The sequence below is a fragment of the Lipotes vexillifer genome, unplaced genomic scaffold, assembly GCF_000442215.2.
Source record: "Lipotes vexillifer unplaced genomic scaffold, Lipotes_vexillifer_v1.1 scaffold230, whole genome shotgun sequence".
Lineage (NCBI taxonomy): Eukaryota > Metazoa > Chordata > Mammalia > Artiodactyla > Lipotidae > Lipotes > Lipotes vexillifer.
Window position 1 is genome coordinate 2657147 of NW_006775143.1, and position 21642 is coordinate 2678788.

General features: G+C 47.4%; 1 protein-coding gene across 5 annotated transcripts in view; it reads left to right on the top strand.

Moving 5' to 3' along the window:
- The window catches only part of ASTN2 (astrotactin 2), a 944548-nt gene extending 941138 nt beyond the window's left edge, over positions 1-3410 (top strand). For 2 of the 5 annotated variants that reach the window (XM_007449713.1, XM_007449714.1), the window contains exon 22: positions 2575-3410. In XM_007449713.1, the coding sequence (XP_007449775.1) occupies positions 2575-2812 (238 nt within the window). In that variant the 3' untranslated portion in view covers positions 2813-3410. The remainder of the gene's footprint in view (positions 1-2574) is intronic. The other 3 variants (XM_007449715.1, XM_007449716.1, XM_007449717.1) reach the window with 3 other exon arrangements.
- Positions 3411-21642: the final 18232 nt, after the last annotated feature.

Genomic DNA, 21642 nt, shown 5'->3' on the forward strand with positions numbered 1-21642 from the left:
AGCTAGTAAGTGGCTGAGGCAGGATTTGAACCTGAGCAACCAGGCTCTAGAGCCTGTGTGGTACACCATTACTCTATACAGCAAATGCCCCAGCTTCTAAGCTCCGGTGGCTGGGCTCCTGCCACTTCTCCCGTTTCCCACCGTGAGCCCACTTGCACACCGTATTTCACCATGAAATCCCTTCTCTCTGTGCCTTTACCTAGGCTTCCTGTTATGCCTGTGCCCTCTTCTTTACCTAAACCTTACTCATTACTGAGGCTCAGCACAAGTTCCCCTTCTACAGGAAGTCTTCTTGGATTTCCCAATCCTACCTAGGCACTGTCCTCTGTTTCCCACAGCTCCCATGCCTTCTTTTGTTTTGTTTTTGTTTTTGTTTTGCGTTACGCGGGCCTCTCACTGTTGTGGCCTCTCCCGTTGCGGAGCACAGGCTCCTCCGGATGCGCAGGCCCAGCGGCCATGGCTCACGGGCCCAGCCTCTCCACGGCATGTGGGATCTTCCCAGACCCGGGCACGAGCCCGTGTCCCCTGCATCGGCAGGCGGACTCTCAACCACTGCGCCACCAGGGAAGCCCTCCCACGCCTTCTTTTATCATTGCTCTTGCCACGGGTGTTTCAATTTTACATCTGTCTGTCTTTTCCTACTGAATCGGGAGCTCTGCCGTATAATAAATGCTCTGTAAAGGAGCAACCAATGACTTTGTCTCCTTTAACTTCTTAACTGCCCCATCTGTCAAGTGAAGAAACAAGTTCAGAGACGTTAAGTAAAGTTCCCAAGGACACCGAGCTGCTAAGGAACAGAGCGGGAACTGAAACAAGGAGGGCTGAGAGTAAGCTCCTTGGGCTCCCCCTGCGGAGGCGCCTGCCAGAGGTGAAAGAGGCTTGTGGGTCGAGTGGTAACTCGAGTGTGATTATAAAGCTATGAATTCTTGGCACCTCAGGAAACATTCCACCCAAGTGGTGAACTGTACAAAGAGGACTTTTTGAAAGGCACTTCATAAATCGTGCCCACAAAAGCTACACGCATAAGCCCGGCCCTTTTCCGGCCGCCACGCGGGTGCCTAAAACAGTCTCCCATTTGTGGGGTCTGTTGTCGTAAAACGCCCTCCCTCCTGGGGTCTCAGAGGGGCATGGAGAGGACAGCAGGAGAGAGCCTGTCATTTAGCCCCTCAGGATCCCTAGGCATCTTAGGATGCTGAGATGTAGAGAAAAGTGGATTCCACAAGGAGATGGACACCTGGACAGCAAAGCTGACTTATGGTGTGACCCGCGAAAAGGTCATTCCTTTCCCTCTCTAAGCCCCCTCAGTTTCCACATCTTTAATGAGATTAGGTCAGACTAAGTCTCTGGTTCTCAAATGGGGGTGATTTTGGCCCCCAGAGGACATCTGGCAATGTCTGGAGGCAATTTTATTGTCATGCCTGGGGCTGCGGATGCTACTGGTATCTTGTAGGCAGAGGCCTGGAGATGCTGCTAAATGTCCTGCAAGACTGTTCCCACAGCAGAGAATTATCCAGCCTACATGTCAGTGGCGCTTCTGTTGAGAAGCCTTGGACTAGGTGATCTCAAAGATGCTTGCTTTAATTTTCTCTGCAGCCCTCAGGTCTCCCCGAGGATCCACTGTCTGGTGCTACAGAAAGAGCTCTAGATAAGTGCCTAGTGATGACCCCCACAGTCCAGGGCGATTCTTGCTGAGACTAGTGTCCAGTATGACCTTGACCCTGAGACATCATCACAACAATTCTCTATAATAGAAGCTATCATTTATTGGGAGCTTACTCAGGGCCAGCCTTTGGGCATTTCTCTTAGTTAATCTGACAACCAGTAAGGCCACCATCACTATTTTAGAGATAAGAAAAATGAAACAGAGAAGTTCTGATTTGGGTATATACATATAAAGGCTTTCATGAATTTAGAAGCACAGAGGACAAGATTTTATTCTGACTATGAGAAAAGAGTGTGAGAGAATTAGAAAAGTAAGAAAGCGGCCAGAGGGGGACTTGGTGGGTGTTCAGGCCTAGATCCAAATGCCCAACTCCAGTGGTCAACCTGATGTTTGACCTTGGTCAAGTAGTGTCACCTCTCTGAAACCTGGGCTCCATGGCCATTGACTATATGTGGAAATAACAATATTGTCAGGGCTATTGTGAAGATTATAGACAAATTTTTAAATGATTATAGAAAAAGTTTTAAATTTAAAATGTATTTTTAAACGCTCATGGAGTTAATACATTTTAGTTTTTGTTCTTGTTGTCATGTATCATTGTTATAATCATTTACACTTACTTGGTCAGAGTCCTCAGCCTGCTTACCTTGTAATGCTTGTATCTCAGAAGTGAAAGTGTTAGGTCAAAGGTTATACCGCTCTTTTACTTTTTACACCTTGCACAGTTAAAGAGGACAAGTTGCAAGGGAATTTTGAACGGCGTTCAAAGTACCACATTCGAGTCAGGCACGGCTAGGGAATTGTTGGGACAAGAAGTCCTCGTCTGTCTGCTGACATTTAACTCACCCCCCTCAAAGGCCTGATGCTCGATCTAGGCCCCTTCCTTCATTAGCACCTCCTCTGTCTTCCAGGAAGGCCCACCTGATCCTGCGGCGTCTGGAGAAGGTGAGCAGCCACTGTTCCAGCCTCCTCCGAAGCGCCTACATCCAGAGCCGCGTGGACACCGTGCCCTACCTTTTCTGCCGCAGCGAGGAGGTCCGGCCTGTGGGTATGGTGTGGTACAGCATCCTCAAGGACACCAAAATCACATGCGAGGAGAAGATGGTGTCCATGGCCCGAAACACGTATGGGGAGTCCAAGGGCCGGTGAGGGAGGGTGCTGCCCTCCGTGAGCACAGAGACTCTCCGTGGGAGGGGGAGCGGTGCTCTCGTGGATCCTGGCGCCTGGGTGGGCTGGGGGACAGCTGAGGACGGGCCTGGCAGATAAGGCCTGCCAGCAAGGCCAAAGCAAACTCCTTCTCTTGTGGATAGCCGACAGAGAACTTTGTAACCACTGGAATTATTCATTTCCCCCTATCTTTTATTTTTTTCTAAGATCTTATTTGACTCTATCAAAGTCTCTCCTTTTTAAACACTTTCTTCTGGATGGTGGTCAATCCCGAGGCAGGAGCTTTTCAGGTGGAGACCAAGAGGCCTTTCCCCTTCTTCCTCCCTCCTGCTACACTCAGCTTCCTTCCTGCCGCGGACCCCAGGAGGAGACGACAGACCTATGGAGAGACAACTGGACCTCTTCAGCATCAGGAGGGCATCCCCGAGGATTGTTGCAGTGAGGAAGCTTGGGTCTCTAGGACTTTGTTTTTCGGACGCGTTTGAGTCTGCAGGACCCCTGCCTCTTCCTGCTGCCTGTGGGTCTGCCCAGAGTCCCTGCAGGGCTCTCCATGCATTAAAAATTCCTATTGTCTCTCTTTCTGCTCGGGTGCTGTTTCTTACTGATGGGGGACTTCCGTCTATTCACTCAACAGGTATTTATTTGTTCTCTCCTGTACACTAGGCACGCCACTAAAGACAGAGATGTTCCCTCTCCTCAGGGAGTGTACAGTCCAATGGAAATTATAGAGAGGTAGCCAGTTATTTCAGGCTGTGGTAGGGGAAGAATGGAGGTTCTCTGAGCTCATTGCTGGGTTGTGAGACAACCTGGAGGGGTTCTGAAAAAGTGATGCCTACGCCCAAAAGATGGGGGGGGGCGGGGAGAATGGGATTTGCTCCAGGCAGGTGGGACCCTGTGAATAACAGCCCAGAGATAAGAGAAAGTGTACTCCTTCGAGGGCTGCAAGCACTTTCCTTGAGACTAGAGATCAAAGTAGGAAGAAGCAAGAGGTAAGGCTGGGAGCTAGGCAGAGCATTGCAAGCCGTGGACAAAAAGTTTGACAGTATTTGAAGTAACTGAAAGCCACTGCGGAACGTTAGCAGAGGAGTCAACTTGCTCTTTAAGAAAAACCATTCCAGCGCCAGAATGGAGGTCGGACCGGAAAAGGCTTTGAAGACGGTGACTACTGTCATTTTCCAGAAGTGATGGCAGTTTGGATCCTGAGGTAATGAGGGAAACCTTCCCCCATTAAGTCTACTTTTAAATGGCAATTGTTTACTTCCGTTGTGTTCCCGGGGAGGGTAATGAATACAAAGAGGCTGTATATGTCCTTAACTTCCTGGCAGTAGCTCAGAGATGCTAGCTTGCTGGAGGAAATAGGATGTAGGTCAGGTGTTTCATAATGCGGGGACGACACCTGTTAGAGTGACGGGCGCAATGGGAATTCAGAGGGGAAAATGCTGAATATCAGTAGAATAAAAGCAGTAGAATAAAAGAAAATAAGCGTATTTCTCGGTTTTGATGAGTGCTGATGAGATCCCTAATCCCCTCCCCGAAAACCTACATGCTGAATTCCCACCAAAGGACCGTAATAATCCACATGGAGAAATGAAGCAGAAGGAGATCCTTCCAAACGACTCAGGTGCCCAAAGATCTGCTCAACCTCCAACAATCTAAGCTCAAAGATGCTCTTTTAAGAAATTTTACTATTATTGGATTTGCATTTCTGTAAGTATGAAGGTGGAATTTAGATGAATAAATTCCCACTACACTGTTCATGACTACTCTTCCAAGTATAGTACAGTCAGAGAAGAATAAACATCATTCAAAAAAAGGAGGATGAAAAGAAAAGGAATAGAGTTCTTGCCTATCTTAGTCAGTTATGGTATAAAAGAACATCATAGCTTAGGTGATTTATAAACACTACAAATTTGTTTTTCACAGTTCTGGAGGCTGGCAAGTCCAAGATCAAGGCATCAGCAGATTTGGTGTCTGGTGAGAGCTGGTGAGTTCATAGGCAGCCGTCTTCTTGCTGGGTCCTCATGTGGTGGAAGGGGAGAGGGATCTCTCTGGGGTCTCTTTCATAAGAGCACTAATCCCATTTATGACGGCTCCACCCTCATGACCTAATCGTTTCTTAAAGGCCCCACCTTTAAATACCATCACAATGGGGATTAGTTTCCAGCATATGAATTTGGGGAGTACACAAACATTCAGTCTGCAGTATTGCCACATGCCAGACCCTACTCTAAATTGCTGTCATGTGTACCCTTTCCAGAGCCCTAGGTCCCAGGCCTTTACTTGAGTCACCCCATTGCTATAGCTTTCCACTGTGTTGACACAACCTGAGGAAATGTTTAGCTCAACAGTTGCATAAAGTTAAATTCCCCAGTGCGCCGGGGCTGTGGTCTGAGCCTGATTAAGTTTGAATTTGCATCTGCCGCTATTCACCAGCTATTGCCCTTGGATGAGTAATTTGATGTCTGAACCCCAGTGTCCCCATCAACAAAATGAGGTATTTTGTTGGCGTTATTGTGAGGCTTGAGTGTGATAGCAGCTACAATGCACCCAGCGCAATATATAGCAGGGTCTTTTTCTCCTCCTAATAGACAATATGCAGAATGCTATTAATCCTGAAGAGATAAGTAGGAAACTGTCTGCGAAAGTCATAGAGAACTCTGATTAAGAGCAGGAATTAATGACTAGCATCCCTGTGAGGTATATGGGTTGTAAATAGTACCAAAAGTTTAACTCAGAGAGCAGTGGCCACGGTGGTGGAACTTAACACAATAGCAAGAGCCCCAAGAAGTATGCGCCTTTCTCTGAGGCTCTCACAGATGGCTGTGGCCTCTGGATACCTGCCCAGTTTGCCAAAGGTGGCTGGCCCCTGTGAATATCCACCATCAGGCTGTGCCCAGCTCGTTCTCCCGTCCACGCCCCTCCCGGGTTTCAGCCTGCTTTTCCTGGCACTGTGGAGCCGCCTGCCCTTCCCAGCCACCATAAGACCCTCAGGAGTGGGATTGAGAAGCCTGGAGAGACAGGTGTGTGCGTGGTGGGGGGCCTTGCCATCGCAGGCAAGGAGGTTAAACCAGTGTTTGTTAAGCTGTTTCATTGGAAAAAGAAACCTTATTGAGGTACAAATGAAGCTTCTGGGTCCAGCGCCCTGTCCTCTGCACAGACAGATTGATTCATGCACTGCCACAACAAGTGCCAGGGGATCTCATGTCTCACTCTGCTGGCAAAGATGGGACTTTCCATATGGTTTCCATCTCTGAATGGAGGAGTCGTGAACACACAGAGGTGTGTGTTAGGGGCGCACAGGAAATCGCCTCTACGTGACTCCCATCCTCTGTATGGTCAAGAAGTGTCTTCTCTAGGCAGGTTTCACGATGGAGCGCATTTCACGGACAAGTGCTGATAGCTACCATTCGGGGAGTTCTCCTCGCAGTGACTCGACATACTTATCACGTTTAACCACGTGCAAAACATGCAAAACACTAGCCACGTGCTAGTGTGGTTACCATTTTTCCAATTAAAGAAAGTGAGGTTTAGACAGGTTGAATAACCTGCTTCAAATCCTGTAGTTAGCAATTCATGACGTTGAGATCCTGAGATCTAAACCTGGACAGACTTTAAGTATTTCAAACTGGTGAGTGCTGTGCTTACTACCTGCTAGGGCAAATGGGTGTCATGCCCCCCTTCTCCATCTTAAGTCGGAAACTAAGTCCCTCTAACTTCCAACCAATGCTTGAGTACTAATTTCCAGGTTTGGGGTACTAAGATGAACAGGACCCAGATCCTGCCCTTAAGAAACTCCCAGAACTTAGCTAACTAAATACAGTGTGATAAAATCAGACATTTTGGAATCAAGGCAATCTGAGTTTAACTACTGGCTGTGCAGTTTATGGTGAGGGAGGGCTGGACCCTGAGAGAAACGTATAAAGCAAACTCAACAGGTCTTGCTAATTAAGAGACTCAGGTTAGCTGACGTTAACTTAACTTCTCTAAACCTCACTTTCTTCATCATAAAGGGAATGAATGCACTACCTCAAAGTACTGTTGGGAAGGTTAAATTAGATAATGAATATAAAGCCTTGAGAATAAGGCTCTCAATAAATAGTTATTACAGTGGCTTATTTACATGAGAAGGGATGGGTGAGATTAACTCTGCATCAGGAAGACAGTCACCAGGAAAGCCTTTACAGTCAAAGGATGTATAAGTTCAGTAAGTAGAGTGGAAGAGAAGGGGCATTATGGGCAGAGAGACCAGCATATTTCTGAGTGTGCCATGTTTGAGGGATGGTGAGCAATTGGTGTGGGCTGAGACGGGAGGGTGTGTTTGGAGAAGTTGGCAGTATAGAGCACACCGGCCATTGGAAGGCATTAGATTGAAAGCAGGAGTGTGACGTAGGCAGATAAGCATTTTGAGAACACGCTTCTGGTTGCAAAGTAGGAGACTGGGGAGAAGGGAGAGAGCCAGTGGCACTAGACAGCATAGAGTAGGGTAGGGTAGGGTAGGATAGGGTAGGGTAGGATACGGTAGGGTAGGGTAAGGTAGGGTAGGGTAAGGTAAGGTAGGGTAGGATACGGTAGGGTAGGATACAGTAGGGTAGGGTAAGGTAGGGTAGGGTAAGGTAGGTTAGGGTAAGGTAGGGTAGGGTAAGGTAGGGTAGGATACGGTAGGGTAGGATACGGTAGGGTAGGGTAAGGTAGGGTAGGATACGGTAGGGTAGGGTAAGGTAGGGTAGGGTAAGGTAGGGTAGGATACGGTAGGGTAGGGTAAGGTAGGGTAGGGTAAGGTAGGGTAGGATACGGTAGGGTAGGATACGGTAGGGTAGGGTAAGGTAGGGTAGGATACGGTAGGGTAGGGTAAGGTAGGGTAGGGTAAGGTAGGGTAGGATACGGTAGGGTAGGATACGGTAGGGTAGGGTAAGGTAGGGTAGGATACGGTAGGGTAGGGTAAGGTAGGGTAGGGTAAGGTAGGGTAGGGTAAGGTAGGGTAGGGTAAGGTGGGGTAGGGTAGACTAGATAAGTGTTGTTTAGCAAGGAGAAGAGAATGCCTGAGCTATAGGGCCATTGCAGTGGTGAGGCTGGATCTGAGGTGAGTCAACAAGACTTGCTAACTAAGAGGCCCAGGGACTTGGGTCTTCCCTTTCTTCTCTGGTGTCTGAGCGTTAGACTGGGCAGAACGCGCGACATGAAGTGGATGACAAATCCACTTGGGCTCAGTGGACAGTGCATGGACGACGCAGGATTTGTATCATGCAAATATAGTCATTGGAAGGTAAGAGAACCAAGAATATAATTTAGCTTTACGTGGAAGCCATGCACGGAACCGTGTGTCACTATGCACAAATGTGTTATGAGTTCCAAACGTCCCCTAGTGAGGGACTATATAAAGCCAGCAAAGAATCTTGTGGAGGAGTTAAGCACTGAACTTATGAAAAGAGTGCTGGATTCTTCATCATCTCCTCCTCTTCCTCTCTCCTTCCCCCTCCCACTCCACCATCATCATCATCATCATCAATCGTCATCATCATCATCATCACTATCATCACTATCCTCATCACCATTATCATTTAATTGATTGATTGCTTACCATATGCCGGATTCTTTACGTATATATTTCATATACTTCTTACAACAACTCTGTGATATATAAATTATCACCCCATTTTATAGATGAAGGAATTGAACCCTAGAGGATTTAAGAAACTCCCTGGTCTCAGGCAGCTAGTGAGTGGCAGAACCAAAATTTCAATCCAGGTATCATCTGACCCCAGAATTTTAACTACTGTTAGAACAACTCTCTTGCCTTCTGAGGTGGGAGGTGGCTCTGGACTCTAGTCTTGCCTGTGTAGTAGAGCGGCCGGGTGACCTTGAGCAAAAGCCATTCCCTGTCTGTGGGCCTTGGGTTCTCCGTATGCCCCCACCATAGTGGGGAAGATATATGTGCCATGGACCCGAGGAAGTATATTAGATGATGACTCGTGTATAAAGAACATTTTCACCTCTCTCTCCCTTTAATCTTCACTACCTCCCTTTGAGGTTGACAATGGCAGAATGAATGGCTCCATTTGGCCAGTCTAGACAGGCTTAAGGTCCCAGCAGGGCTATAGATCCTGGATCCCCAGCCAACTCTAGTGCCCTAGAAACAATCCCAGTCCCACTCGTGGTCATACAACCACTGGTTGCTAAGAGTCTGACAGCCTTGGACAAGTGACAACCTCTCCATGCCTTGGTTTTCTCCTCTGCCCGATTGAGGGAAATAGTAGCACCCCTCATAAGGTTAGAGTGAGGATTAAATGAGTCCACATATGTCAGATATTTAGAATAGTACTTGGCATGTAACGAGTACTATATAAGTGTTAGTTATTGTTGTCATTCTTGTACTCAACACCCTAGTCTGCAGCCACATTGAAAAATCCCCAGAAATGCCCTCTCACACCTTCCTTCTTAGCCTTTGCATATGCTGATCCCCCTCTTAGCAATGCCCTTCCAGCTTGGGCATCTCCAGCTGAAATATCTTTCACTGGCTCCCTGAGACCTTTTGCCTCTGCCAGAGGGAGTTGGTAACTCTTTCCTCTGGGGTCTTACGGCGAGGATTCCCTGCCTCCATTCCAGTGTTTTCCTCACTCAGTGTCACTGTCCCCCATAGGACCATGAGGAATGCAAGTGCGTGGTCTGGGCAGGATTCTCTCTGTACCTTAGAGCCTTTCACTGGGCCTAGTTCAGAGCAAAGTATATATTCATCCAGCAAAATCGAGCTTGATGCCTAGAATGAGGGGATCCTGAGGGAGGATCCTGGGAAGCACATGAATGCCCAGGACCCCTTGAGAACAGTGGCCCTTCCAATCTGCACCATCGGTGCCGCACAGGAAGGTTCTGGAAAGAAGGTCGCAGCCATCCAAAACCCATGGGCTCTGTGTGGCCCGTAAACCTGCCAGACCCTGAAAGGCGCCCACTGTCCCTCACTCTCCATATCCCTTTGGAAACTTTGCTGCGTGTATTTGTACATGTTACAGCTGAAGCCAAGCTGCTCTGTTTTCCTGTTTTACAGGAGTTGGCAGGAGGAGAGGGTGAGGGCCCACAGGTGTGCTCTGCTGGACAAGCGTGTGTGTACGTGTGTGTGTGTGTGTCTGTGTGTGTGAGAGAGAGAGAGAGAGAGAGAGAGAGAGAGAGAGAGAGAGAGAGAGAGAGAGAGAGGAGAGCACAGGTGTGCTCTGCTGGACAAGCGTGTGTGTACGTGTGTGTGTGTGTGTCTGTGTGTGTGAGAGAGAGAGAGAGAGAGAGAGAGAGAGAGAGAGAGAGAGAGAGAGAGAGAGAGAGAGAAGAACGAGGAAGCTGGCGAGGAGGTTGTCAGCAGGTGCCCCAAATGGGAAGTTAAGAATTCATTTCTGGACCCAGCTCCAACGCTAACAGGTGAGGGGACCCCGGGCTAGTTTCTCCCCAGTCTTGCCTTTGGTGTCTTTTCATAAACACATTGGTAAGAATAGCACTTCACTGACGAACATTCGGCTCTAACATTCTAGGTTCTCAAGCCCTCAGGGCCCACACTGGAAACGGAGAGCAAACAATCCTATGTATTTGTAGGAGGATGCAGTTGTTTACAGGTCAAACCCCCAGAAGAGAAGCGTTACTTATTCCAAGAAAGCTGCTCTGACCATGACCCCCAAATCCAGAACAGGGGCTCCTCCTTTTGCTTCTCACAATCTCCATACTTCTGTGATGTTTCTACTTAGTCCACTGAGTTCTAATTATGTCTCTAGGATTCTGTTTTCTCCTAACATGTGAACTCCTGGGTCAGACCATGTTTTATGTCTTCTGTGCCCAGGACAGGTCAAACCATAGGGCAGGTGCTCAGAAGATATGTGCTAATGCAGCTCTACGTAGTCTTGAAATCATTTTTATGTGAGTCTTCTAGGACAGGGCTAGAAGATCTATACTTTTTATTTTATTATTTATTTATTGGCCACGGCATGCAGGATCTTAGTTCCCCGACCAGGGATCAAACCCATGCCCCCTGCAGTGGAAGCTCGGAGTCTTAACCACTGGACCACCAGGGAAGTCCCGATCTGTACTTCTTAGACAAGGAAACTGAGGCTGGATTTGTGTTCACACAGGATCTCCAGGCCAGAACAAGTCTTTGGGCCTCTTACTTCTGACCCTGGAGCCAGCCGTCCCCTTTGGGGTATGCCAAGACATCCTTTGGTGGAGTTGCCGAGGAGCCACTGGGTGGCTGGAAGCCCTCTGTATAGGAACTGAAGTGTGTTCAAATGTAAGGCCTCAGCACCCTCCCCCTGGGCCAGAGAGGCTGGCCTCTTGGGGATTCAGATGAGAAATGACAAATTTCGATAGCAGCAAGAGCAATAATTACCATTTGTTGAGCACTTTCCAGGGCCAGGGTCTGTGCAAGCGCATTAGTTGCACTATCTCATTTAGTTGTCTCACACCCCCCATGACATGGCTTCCAACATCCCCATCTTACAGAACACGTCCTGATGTTCAGGGAGGTTAGGGGATGGGCCTGGGTCACACGGTGGGTAAGGAGCTGGGATGCAGTCTAACTTAAGACGTGGTGACTCTGCAGCTCTGTTCTCATAACCACACCAGAGGCCAATGCTCCCATTCTATAAATGGGAAGACTGAGGGTCAGAAAGGAAGAACTACCTGTACCACGTCATGCAGCTGACAGAATCGAGTGCGGAATATTCCGATTTCTATCTCCAGTGCTCTTCTGACCCCTTGGTAACCTCAGGCCCATCCTCTTTCCTGACGTCTGGGCAGGTGGGGAGGGGCAGGGAAGAAAGCCTTACCTCTGTTCAGGAGGCAAGGCCAGTGCCAAGTCAGGCCGGCCTCCCCAGGCAGTTCTGTAGTCCAAATACCAGCCTGGTTGCGGCTCACCAGGTTTTATGATCGGGGATGACGTAGTTTCTTCACTTGCTTGCAAGCTATTCCAACTCCACAGTCAACGCACAGCCTTCCACGGGCGGAGCAAGAGCCGGGGTTGAGAGGGGCTGTCCGAGGGGATCAGCAAGGCTGGCCCTGCCTGCTTGGAAAGTAAAATGTGACTCATTGGCTGCGTGGCCTTGGGCAAATGTCTTCCCCTCTTCGCATCTTGATCTCCCACGTAATATAATTTGGAGAATTGGATTGAAACGTCCAAATAGCCTGAGAGCTTAGGAGAAATACAGATTTTTAGTCCCCACTTGTTGAGATTCCAATTGAGTAAATCTTGGGAGAGCCCTGGGAATCTGTACTTTTACATGAGCCGGGGTGACTTCGATGCATGCCATGTTTAAGAACCACAGGTCTAGATGATTTCCAAGAACCTTTCCAACCACAGCACAAAGAGTCTGTGAGCCTACAGAGAGAATTCACAGAGTCCCAATCTCATCTTTAGATATTGTAATAGTAGGCGTGCAGCTGGAGGAATGGACTCTTCTGTTGGAGCTTAAGAGAATAGAGTAGGGACCAGAGGTTTGCCCAGGGAGGCTGGTTTTGTCTCCGTACGAGGTGCTTACCTTCCCGTAACTACACAGGTACAAATTGAGAGTCAACCAGGTTGAGATTCAAGTCTCTGTGATGAGGGGTAAATAACTACAGAAAGAGGTGTTAAGGGATAGAGTCATTCTGAGGAATGAATAGGGGTCTTTAGAGTCAGGCAAACTTGGATTTAAATTCCAGCTTCACCAAGCATGGGAATTGTATAGACCTGAAGCTAGACTTTCTCACTAGGAAAACAGGAATCACCAGATTCACCTACCTCACTGGGACATTGTAGGGAACACATTGTAAATGAGAAAGGGCCTGGCATAGAGCTGGGCACACAGTAGGTGCTCAAGAAAGGCCTGTGGTTTGCTTTTGCTTTAGTTTTCACTTGCTCATTCCTTTGGCATCACTGTTAGTTCCAGGAAAAACCTAACTTCAGGGAGAAAGAGCGTCTCCCCCCACCACACGACCTGTTACATAAGAAACTGGGTCTTGTGCTACAAACAAAATCAACAAACAAAAACAGAATAAAGGATGATTATTGGACAGTAGAGGTTTCCTTAGTTGGTTGGGGGCATGGGGCATGGGCCTCCGATGAGAATTGTTTGCCCTCGTTCCTTTATAAGTGTTCAAGTGAAACTTCCAGCTGGGGACCGGTCAAGCTCAGAGCCCGCTCAGCACATCTGTAATTGGGTTAATGGTATTTGGACTTGTTTAATCTCTTTGTCCCAGTATCAGTGGGCTGTAACAGTTACAGAACACGCTGCAGTCCTTGACGCTGGGCAAAAACAACGTAATATTTCCAGGCAGCAGGGACACAGGCAAGAGTGGCATTCCCTAGCCTCCTTCATTATCCCAGTCACTCCACGGTGCAATTTCATGTTTAAGCATCACCATGTTGTGCCCCTGTTCGTACCATTACTTTTTGTCTCATGCCTTATATGTAAGTAACACCAAGTTGCTTGAAATTCCTTGCCCATTCCTTATTTTTCCAGACCTCCGTAACTTTACTCATCCTGCTTCTGTGAGAGTGTGCATACTCTGGCCGTCTTTATTCGTCTGCCTGAGTCTGTTAGGTAGTTGCAATGTCTTTTTTGGCTGTTCAGCCACAGTTACTCCTTCTCAGCAACACCCTGATTTTTTTGGAAGGAAAGGGTGGGAACCACCCCATTGGGTATGGTCTTGGTGGAACGTAAATTGCAGTTTATATTCTCCCACTACTGATGATTCCTCTCATAAGCCAGGCAGAGGTGCCAGCTAGAGCCTCACTCTCAGGACTCTGAGTCTTGAGCAGAGTGAGGCAAGAGAGGAACAGTGGGGGGTTAGCCGTGGGGCCTGGATGAGATTTTTGAGCTCTTCCTGCTACTGAGCCCCTGACCCCACCTGGCTTTCTAGCTCTTTCAAGTCTTGTTCTCCAGCCTTCTTTTCTGCACAGGTGGAAACCTGTGGACCAAGCTCCCCCAAATGCTCATGATGAGTTCTCCTTGTGTCAAATTCTGTTGCTGCCGCTTGCAACCTATGAACCCTGGCATGGATATTCAACCATGATGCAAGAGTGTTTTCCTTGGGAAGCCTTCCTTGAACTCTCAGATATAGGGCTCATGTATTCATTCATGATATTCCTGTGCAGGACCTACTCCGTGCTTGGTCCTGTGCTGGGCTCAGGCAACACAAAAGCTAGGTACCTGCCCACTCCTTTGAGATTCCTCAAGTGCCAGGGATCACATTTATGTTAGCCCTGCCACAGCAGTTCAGAGACCTCTGGGTTTTATGACTGTCTCCCCTCCAGGCTGTGTGATCTTCAGCAACCGGAGAGTGCTTCACTCACCTCGGGGCCTCTGAGGCCCCGCACGGTGCCTGGAGCATCCAATTTGTATTGAACAGAGCTGACTTACTCTGGGGGACTCCCTACAAAGCAGTCTCAGCCTTAAATCCAAAACTGCTTTGAGAACTAACCTAGATGGTGGTGTATTTCGGAAAGCAAAGAGGGAAAAAAGGCTGGGGAAAAAAAATTGCAATGGTTGTGTCCTTCAATTCAGTGAAGCATTCTTTGGCTGTTGGTCTGTTTTTAAAAAAATCACATTCTAGCAGTAGCCATGACCCACTGAGGGCTTTGGTGACTGGATGGAAAGATTTAATCCAGGGGTTCTAGTAAAAATCCCAGTGAAAGGGATTCCCCTTCCCCCTCTCTCTCCACACCCTTCTCTCTACCCATAAGAAGCCTTAATGGACCTTCATTGCAACTCCAACATGATGGAAATTACAGAGATGGAATTTCCACGTTGGGCAGAGAACAGAGGAATGAGATTCTTCTTGCTCCAACCCTGGAACTGGCAAGCTGCCCCTGGGTGGGAGAAAGGACTTTGTGAGGGCAGGAACTAGAGCAGGAGGGAAAAGGAGGCGGAGGCTGAGATGATGGAATACCAGGCCTCCCGATGTCTGCTCCTTGCAGATGTGCCTGTGATGGCGTGGCCCACACATCTGGGAGATAATCGTCCCCATGGCTGTCATCTGGAGAGCACTTTACAGGTTATGAAGCCCTTTCACTGTTGTCTCTAATCAGACTCCCACAGCAAAGTGGGCAGAACAGATATCACTGTCCCCATGTGACCAATGAAGCCCCTAAAGTTGTCACATGCCCCTGCTTAGGCAGTGATGACAACAGCAGTGACAATGCCAATAATGAAAGACGACACTTACAAAGCACTTACTGTGGGCCAAGCACTGGTCTGTGCATTCTGCATACACAGTATTCGTTATTGAATCTACATGGCATTTCTGCAAAATGGCTTTGTTTTTTAATCCCCACTTTATAGACAAGGAGAATGAATCACACCAGGTTCTAGCAGTTGACCCAAGATCACACAGAGAGCCGGTGGCAGATCCAAGATTCAAGCCCAGGAAGTTTGCCTCCAAGATCTATGTTCTGAACCATTATTTCATGTCCGCCTGCCTGTCAAAGCAGGGCATAGAAACAGGTCTGATTCCTAATTTCACTTCAATGTTGATAGCATTGTGTAAAGATAAAAGTGTGATTCTGGGGGGAGACATTCATTCATTCACTCAAACATGTGCTGGGCGACTACAACATGCCTGGCCCTGGGTCGGACAGTGGGGACAGAGTTGAGGGGGAGTGGTCTCACTGCCCATCCCACTGGTTATAAATGCCATGAACATCATGACCACTCTGTCTCTAGCTCCCGAAACATGTTGGGTGCTTAATACATAGTGCTGAATGAATGTGTTGTTCCCTCTCTTGAGTGGTTCACAGTCTAGAGGAGAAAGACTTAGAAGTGAATATATACTCATTTTTATAATATATAATTATAATTGCAGTATACATGTGTTTATATACACACACACACACACACACACACAACACATATATATATATTTACATATATGGGAATGTTGAGAGCTACAGTGTGTACTGGAGATGGAATGGAGGAACACCAGTGTGGGAGGTTAGTGGCACTGCCAGTAGTCCAACACACCTGAAACAGAGAGGTATTGTAGGTGGAGCACCGTCAGATAAGGCTGGACAGGTAAGCCGTGATGTGTCCTGAAGAGGTGGGCATTATTTGATAGGGTTGGGTTCAGCAAACTTTCTTTAAAGGGTCCTACAGTAAATATTTTAAGCTTTGTAGGCCATATGATCTCTGTTGCAACTACTTATCTCTACTTCAAAAGTAGGGCTTCCCTGGTGGCGCAGAGGTTGAGAGTCCGCCTGCCGATGCAGGGGACGCGGGTTCATGCCCCGGTCCGGGAAGATCCCACATGCCGCGGAGCGGCTGGGGCCATGCGCCGAATGCAGTGATATGGCCACACATCAAAGGATGCTCATATCCACCAGAAGCTGGGAGGGTCAGGGGGCAAATAAAAAAAAAAAAAAAAAAAAAAAAAAGTAGACATAGATGGTATGTCAGCGAATGAGCATAGCTGTGTTCCCCAAAAATATTATTTACAAAAATAGGGGTCAGGCTATATTTGTCCTGGGGCTGTAGTTTGCTGATCCCTGTTGCAGGGTGTTGGGTGCTCTTGAGGCAGTATGATCAGATTAGGTGTCCTTCATTCATCCCTTAAGTATTTCTTGAACACCTAATATGTACCAGCTATAGTAGCAGTTCCTTCACTCTTGTTGCTTACAGGCTGGAGGGACAGAAAGTCAATCACCACAGCCTGGCAAGTGCTGTGATGGACTGAAACAGAGGGGGTTGTGAGGTTGCAGAGAGAGGCCCTTAAACCCAAATTTGAAAGGCTGAACACGCACCACACTACTCCAAGGAAATAATATTTGAACTCTGGCCCAAAGGATGAGTAAAAGTAAATGAACTGAAAAAATGTTCCAGCTAAATAAGGGCTGGGTAGAGATAGGGGACATTCAAGGCTAGAAGGCCTGGGAGGCGTTCATTGTACCTGGAGCGTGGATTGTGGTAGGAAAAGCAGCAAGAATTGAGGCTGAATATTAGGTATTCGTTAGATCAGTGACACCCAATAGAAATATAGTGTCAGTCATGCACGTGATTTTAAAATTTCTAGTAGCCACATTAAAAAAGTTCAAAAGAAATGAGTGAAATTAAATTTAATAATGCAGATGGTCCCCGACTTACGATTTTTCGACTTTATGATGGTGCAAAAGTGATAGACATTCAGTAGAAATGACACTTCACGTTTTGAATGCTGATCTTCTACTGGGCTAGCGATATGTGGTCCGATCCTCTCTCGTGATGTTGGGCAGTAGAAGCCACAGCTCCCAGTCAGCCACACGATCATAAGGGAAAACAGCCAATACACTTACAGTCATTCTGGACGCAGACGTCATTCTGCTTCCCACTTACAGTACAGCATTCAATCAATTACGTGAGATACTCAGCACTTTATTATAAAAATAGGCTTTGCGTTAGATGATTCTGCCCACCTGGAGGCTAATGTAACTGTTCTAATCACATTGAAGGTAGGCCCGGCTAAGCTGTGATGTTTGGTAGGTTAGGTGTATTAAATGCATCTTCAACTTATGACATTTTCAACTGATGATGGGTTTAACTGATGATGAAACCACATCATAAATCAAGAAAGATGTGTATGTTTTATTTAATGCAAAATATTCAAAACATTATCCTTTCAACATGTGATTAATAGAAACAATTATCAAAATTATTTATTTTGGGGCTTCCCTGGTGGCACAGTGGTTGAGAGTCCGCCTGCCGATGCAGGGGACACGGGTTCGTGCCCCGGTCCAGGAAGATCCCACATGCCGCGGAGCGGCTGGGCCCATGAGCCGTGGCTGCTGAGCCTGCGCGTCCGGAGCCTGTGCTCCGCAACGGACGAGGCCACAACAGTGAGAGGCCCGCGTATCAGGGAAAAAAAAAAAATTATTTATTTTTCTGGTGCAAAGTCACTAAAATCCAATGAGTATGTTCCATGAGATGTGGCACATCTCAGTTCAAACTCACCATGTTTCAAATGCTCAGTAGCCACATGCAGCTAGTGGCTACTGTGTTGGACGGTGCCAGGCCGATCTGGGCCGTCGATGGAGTCTGGTCTGTAGCATAAGTGCAGTGGGATTTTTATGTATCATTCTGGTAGCAGGATAGCCTGTTATCTTTTGGTTTGCAGCTTCCTTCTGACCAATTGCCTTAGGATAAGAAGCTCAAAAAGAGAAGCAGGAGGGAGGGAGACATACGAGGGAAGAGATATGGGAACATATGTATATGTATAACTGATTCACTTTGTTATAAAGCAGAAACTAACACACCATTGTAAAGCAATTATACCCCAGTAAAGATGTTAAAAAAAAAAAAAAAAAGAGAAGCAGAAAGCAGAAGAAAGGGAGAGGGGGAGCATGGCCAACTCCAGGTGGTAAGGAAAAGGAGAGTGTGTGGCTTTATTAGAATACCTGTGAAAATCGAGAAGGATAGAACCAAATTTCCAACTGACCTAGACAGGTGATGGTCAGGAGGTCAGATGTCTGGGATATCCTGTTCGCACAATGAGGAGTCGAAGCCCACACATCTAGTCAGTCATCAGCTCTGTTAACTACCTGATAACCGGCAACCCTTTCATTGGGAACCTGAGGATGTCAAGAGAGGGAAAGGCAGGTCAGTCCAGGAAGCCACCTCATTCCCCTTGCTGCCAGCTGGAGGTCCAGATTGCAGAACCTGCCCCGGCCTGAGGCACAGAAGCTTGGCACTCCCTCACATCTGAGCCTCTGAGGGCTGAGACCCATCTTCCAACTGAAACTCACTAGATGGCCTGGGCGGGTGGGCTAGTCTTGGTTATAACAGTCCCTTCTCAGATGCTCAGATGTCCTTCTGTTTGCCCAGTTCCCCACCTGCCATCAACACTTTAAGCATAGGCTTCTGCTTGATTTTCCATACTTGACTCTATTCAAGTGCAGGCAATTGGGCTGTGCTAAGTGTTGGAATTACTGATCATTTTTTAAAATCATGTTTCTGTCTCTAACCACATGCTTGTCTTGGTTAAGTCTGAGCAGTTGGAGGTCTTCAGGGCGCCTTTTTTAATGAAAAAATGAAAAAGGTTGGTAATATAATTTTTATGTTAGCACACTTCACCAAAGTGCTGAAAAGTTTTGTTTTCTCCATTGGTTTAGTTACAGCCTGGAGTTTGTATCACTAACTGGGTTAACATGTGTTTTCTTCATGAATGGCACCTAACTGAGGCTCTGTCCATATTTATTCATGTCTTCCTCAAACAACCCTAGAAGACCGGTGGTGAGCCAGGAGATACAGGTTGAATGGGAAGCAGCTTGTGTGTTTGGAGAAATGGAATAAGTAAATAGATAACTAGTGTAGTACGGTCGAGGCAGTTTGGGAGGAAATAGGGGCTGGAGGGGACTCACAGGTCTGCCAGGCTGGGTTGAGCTTGGAGAAGGCTTCCAGGAGCATCATTAGGCATAATTATGTTGGGGGTTCAAACTCAGATTTCACCCCTTAATGGTCTTAAGACCTTGGGAAAGTTATTTAAAAGTTCTTGCCTCGGGCTTCCCTGGTGGCTCAGTGGTTGAGAGTCCGCCTGCCGATGCAGGGGACACGGGTTCGTACCCCGGTCCGGGAGGATCCCACATGCCGCGGAGCGGTTGGGCCCGTTGAGCCATGGCCGCTGAGCCTGCGCATCCGGAGCCTGTGCTCCGCAACGGGAGAGGCCACAACAGTGAGGGGCCCGCGTAATGCAAAAAAAAAAAAAAAAAAAAAAAAAAAAGTTCTTGCCTCAATTTCCTCCTGTATAAGATGAGACTGCTGGTAATTCTATCTATTTCAACGGACTATGTGTGTGCTAAATAAGTGAGTGCATAGTACTTAATTCCGTGTCGGGCATGCAGTGAGCCTGCAATCAGTGTAAGCTATAATACTAATTATTAATACACTTATCTAAGCTGAGACTTAAAGAATGAATACCAGTGAGCTCTGTGTAGTTAAGGGAGAGTGTTCCAGGTAAAGAGCAGAGCCTGAGTCCAAAGCTCAGATCTAAGAGGACATGGCACTTTACAGTAACCAAAGGAAGTTCAGTTTGGCTGGAGCATAAAGTGAGTGGTGGGTAGGTGGTGGCGGGGATGGGAGCAAAAGACAAGCCTTGCAAGGAAGGCAGGATCTAAAACTTTGGGCAGCTGTATCCTTGAGAGGTGAGCCTATTTCCAAATCTCAGGCTCTGAGACAAATTTACAGGTGAATGGAGTCCCAATAAATGATGCTTTGTATGTGTTAACATGAGTTACAGGAGAACTGCAGATGTTTGAGATGAAAGCATTTGGCAGGGAGCTTCATGGAAAATATTTTTAAAGTATCGACACAGAGAAAAATCAGTAATGGCTCGACAGAAAGCTATTCCCCTAGTGGAAGAGAAATATCAAGGTTTTGGGTTTGGGTCTGGATGGTGCACTAAATGTCTGGAAACTAAGTTTTCTCCTTGGCTCCTTGGGAAGAGGTTTTGAAATTGGTCCTTGGGAATTCTGCCCCCCTGGCCTGTGCTTGGAGAAAGAGAGAGAGAGAGAGAGTGAGAGAGAGAGAGAGAGAGAGAGAGAGAGAGAGAGAGAGAGCGTGTGTGTGTGTGTGTGTGTGTGTGTACACAGATGAATGGATGGATGGACACACTGTGTCTGTCCAGGAATTGGAGAAAATGAGATGTCTGGTTACTTCTTGTCCTACACGTGGTCTGTGTTACCTCGGTATGTTTTTAATCCTGGAAAGGAATGTGTTTGTTCAGTGCATATGTATTGAGGAGAATGAGCTGCTGCTTTTCCTTGCAAAGCCCAGACAGGTTCCTGGTAGGAGCCACAGGGGAGGACCCCGCCTCCTAGACTAACTTTGGTCAGAGGACAACATCTGTGCACTCCCTCATACATTGAAAAAGGAAGAGGAGATGAGGGAGACAGTATAGATATAGGGTCCCTGGAGTCAGAGGAGCCTGAGGTTTTCTCAGCCAGACTACCCTCCCTGCTCTTGCCTAAAGCCTTACTTGTTCCTCAAGGCTCATCTCAGGGCTCCTCGAAGAAGCCTTCTGGGTTTTTCTCCAGCCCCATCTCCTCTGATTGCCCACGTGTTGACAATATTCTGACTTAAATTCCTCACCGTGCGTTCTCCCACCAGCATTCTCTTATCCAGGCTCCTCCCTCTGCCTGGAACCCCCTTCTCTCCCTCCTTGGTCTTCATGTTCAAAGCTCCATTTGATCATCACATCACATTCTTATCCTCAAGCCTGAGTCCCTCTCAGTCTTGGCTTTTGACATTAGAAAACATGTGTTTCCACTCTCATGTCTTTACCAATAGACCAGGAATTCCCTGAGAGCAGGGGCCATGTGGTGTTTATTTTATCCATTTAGAATCCTCGTCACCTAGCAGAGTAGGTGTGTGAGTATATGGACGGTCGAGGGATTGGGTCTGTGGTTCTCAAAGTGTGGCCCCTTGATCAGCAGCAACGTGTCTCATGGAAAGTTTTCAGAAATGCACATTCTTGGGCCCTACTCCAGCACTACTGAATCAGAAGCTCTGGAGTGGGGCCCAGAAATATTCACAAGCCTTTCCGGGGATTCTGATGCATGTGAAAGTTTGAGTGCCACGGGTCTAGAAAAAGGGATTGGACCACTGTGCTGAGAACGCCACAGCTCCTAAGACGTTCTGCTAACACTAGCTTCAGTAGAACTCAGGGACATCATGAACTATGGACAAAAAGTTCTTTACTCTGGGAGGAAGCTAATTTGGGGAACTCTCTGGGCAGTTTTCTGTGGATTTAAACTGTTAAAAGAACTCATGCAACCATCCTTGTCTGTCATGACACATATCCCCAGCACTCAGTTCTCCCTTTCTAGGAAAAATGAATTGCTACTG